At 35.4% G+C, this 3,168-nt stretch overlaps 1 protein-coding gene across 1 annotated transcript in view; it reads left to right on the top strand.

The window, feature by feature from the left end:
* The window catches only part of LOC110336651 (shugoshin 2-like), a 24,342-nt gene that overhangs the window by 6,535 nt on the left and 14,639 nt on the right, over positions 1–3,168 (top strand). The window contains exon 4 of the mRNA XM_021219338.1: positions 819–904. Within this exon, the coding sequence (XP_021074997.1) occupies positions 819–904 (86 nt within the window). The remainder of the gene's footprint in view (positions 1–818; positions 905–3,168) is intronic.

Genomic DNA, 3,168 nt, shown 5'->3' with positions numbered 1-3,168 from the left:
AAGCTTGTTCAACCACTCTGGAAATCAGTCTGGCGGTTCCTCAGAAAATTAGACATAGTACTACCGGAGGATCCTGCTATACCTCTTCTGGGCACTATGGTGTTTCTGTAAGCCACCAGTGGTAGTAGGGTGACCAGATCCCAGAGGCAGCTCTTGCTGATCTTAGGACTCTCGGGACACTGTTCTCTCTAAGATCTGTCCCCTCACGTCTGCCTGTTCTTTCAGCCTGTTTTTTGTATTGTTTTGTTTTGTTTCCTTCCCTAACTGCTAAGTTTCAGAGTGCCCAAGACTTAGTTATTAGATTTCTCTTTTCTGTCTATACTCATTCTTGTTAGGTAATTTTACCAGTTTTTGTTTTAATTACTAGCCTATACTAATAACTTCCAAATTTCTGTTTCCATGCTACATTACACATATGTAGTAGACATGAACAACTTATGTATAGTTATAACTATCTTGTATATATATATTAGTGTGTATCTTTGTATTTCTATTTACAGAAAGTTTTGAAGGGTTACTTAACAAAAATATCAGGAGTGATTATCACTGTAATGTATGATGAAGGATGAACTATTTTAATCTTATCTTTATGCTAAAATTCTTTACCAATTAAGGCCCAAAGTAAAGGCTGGGTTGTTCAATGGTAGAATAGTTAGCTGGCATGAACGGGGTCCTGAGTTATTCTCCAGCAATACACATATACAGTACAAGAATTTTGTTCTGTTTCTGTTGGTATCCTGGTATAATTTGCTATTTTAATGACAAGTCTGATACAATAGATTATTTCTTACCATTTTCTTTGTTTTACTCAAAAATAGTTCCATCAAAGTTCTTCTCTCCTGTCAGCTGACAAGAAACAACGGCCGAGTAAGCAATGCAAGCCTGTGCATCTTCCATATGCAAGGTAACTGTTTAAAGCTTGGTTAAGAAGTGGCTTATGTGCTTATGTGTTTGTGCCTTAGAAGATGGGAGACTGGGCTTTGAGTGGTTTTATTTACTCACATTCTAAAAACAGAAAAAGAAATTAGAGCTAATGACTTATAAATAAATAATGAATAATGTTGCTTTGTTGAGTTAAACATTGCATAGGCTCCTAGTATACTTGAGTTTAGTATACCTTTAGTTACCTGGGCTAGATTGACACTGGCTCAGAGCAGACTGCATAAAATAGTCAGTGTTCTCTGTCAGCCCCTAGCTGTGCTGCTGAGGTGGAAATGGGAATCATGTGTGGTGTCTTTTTAAGGCTGACTCTCCAGGATTCTGAGGACACTGTCCTCAAATGCAGATAAACTAAGTAGATTGTAGTAGTTGCTACTTTTAATTACATTTCTCCTGGCTTTTTTTCTTGCTGAGCAAATCTGATTAACTCTTTCCACCTTTAATATCATGTATACTGTCTTAATCTGTGAGATTAACTCTCCTTTTGGCTATTCTCTTGTCTAAAGTCTCTTTCCTTTTTTGATTGACTTGGTTACAAGTCATCAAAGCAGACCCAGTTTCAAAGCTGACGTATTAAACAGTAAACCCTGAGGCTGAGCGATGTGGAATGACTTAAGCAGTGACTAGAATCTTTCCATCTACTTAATAAGTTTAATGTATTTATGTGTATAAAGTCTGTGGATATTACATAACATATATGTAGACATGAATTGCCTAAGTGTAATGATCTTGTATTTGTGTAGGTATATGCATGTGCATAGCAGAAAATTAGAATGTTACTTTAAAAGGCATCAGTACTGATTATCCATTGGGTAATTTGGTTAAGTGGGAAATTTTACATGTCAGTAAAAACATTAAATAAGTAGAGGCATTCATATATGAAATACTGTCTTTACCACTGAAGGGAAAGAACCCTTGGATCATGCCATTTATGTCATTTTCTGTTTATTCCAGTTTGTTCTCTTTTATTTATGTATAATCTGTACTGCCACCATTTTGTACCAGTACATTTTATTAATGTATTTTTAGAGTAGTGAGTTGCATTATCTTATATCTTTATATTTCCAAGAACACATTGGCTGTGTAGTGGTGCAGACTTGTAGTTCCAGTGTTTGGGAAGCTGATGCAGTAAAATCTCTAAAAGTTTGAAGCCAGCCTGGGCTACATAATGATTTCCAGGCCACATTGGGCTACACAGTTAGACCCTATCTCAATAAACAAACCAGAAAACCACCATCAAGTGTATTTGTTTGCCATACAAAAATTTTCATTGTATCCTTTAATGAGATTTTGTTTGAAATATTTTATATATATTATAGGTAGATTTTCACACATAAACAGCATTATATGACCTTATCCAGAAAAAAAGTTTCCAATGATCTCAGATATATCCCTGTAGCTTCCTCCCTGATCGTCACCCAATGACCTTAAAACAGCATACATCAATTTTGTGTGATTCTTCTAATGATCAAAAAGCACTTTTAAAAATGTGACTTTTGCCTAGCATTGTTTGTCGGAGTTATCTATGTTGTAGCTGTAAGTCCTCCTCATTGCTGTGTAGTGTTCTACTGCATCTCTATTCTGCTGTTCTGCTGCATTTCCAGCTCTGGTCTGTTACAAATAAGGCCGCCACAGAGAGATATATAGATATCTCCTGCTTGGTGAATGAATCCACATTCTATTTGGTATAGACTACCAAATTGTTTCTGGAGTATGGTCCTAGCAGCAGTGTGTGAGCATTCCTGTCCTATATCCTTAGTGTGTAGTGGTGTTAAATTCAAGTTTTTAATCTCTCTCTCTTTTTTTTTTTTTTTTTTTTTTTTTTTTTTGCTTTTTACACCACTTTATTCCAACCTGAGCACCTCAATATAAAACTAAACTCCGGTGAACTGTTTTCCTTACTAATTTTGAGTTACTGTAAAATGTACACATTCTGCTAGCAGATCAACACTTAAATAGATTGAATCATCTGATACATGGTAGATTTCATGTAATGAAAATACCTAAAATAATTAGTGCAATATACTGATTAAAATGGACTTCAAAAAAACAAGGCTTCAAGATTATTCCGAATAGCATCGTAATCCTTATGTTACAGATCGCAAGCACATTGTTTATTATGGTTCTAGCCATGTAAGCACAGCAAAGCCCCTTCCTCTCACAGGGGAAGAAAGAAATAATCAGCTGTTTTAGTAACTGTACACTTTGTATATGTTTAGGCAATTCTTA

Source organism: Mus pahari, chromosome 19 (genome assembly GCF_900095145.1).
Source record: "Mus pahari chromosome 19, PAHARI_EIJ_v1.1, whole genome shotgun sequence".
Classification (NCBI taxonomy): Eukaryota; Metazoa; Chordata; class Mammalia; order Rodentia; family Muridae; genus Mus; species Mus pahari.
This window is presented reverse-complemented; position numbering and strand designations above follow the sequence as displayed.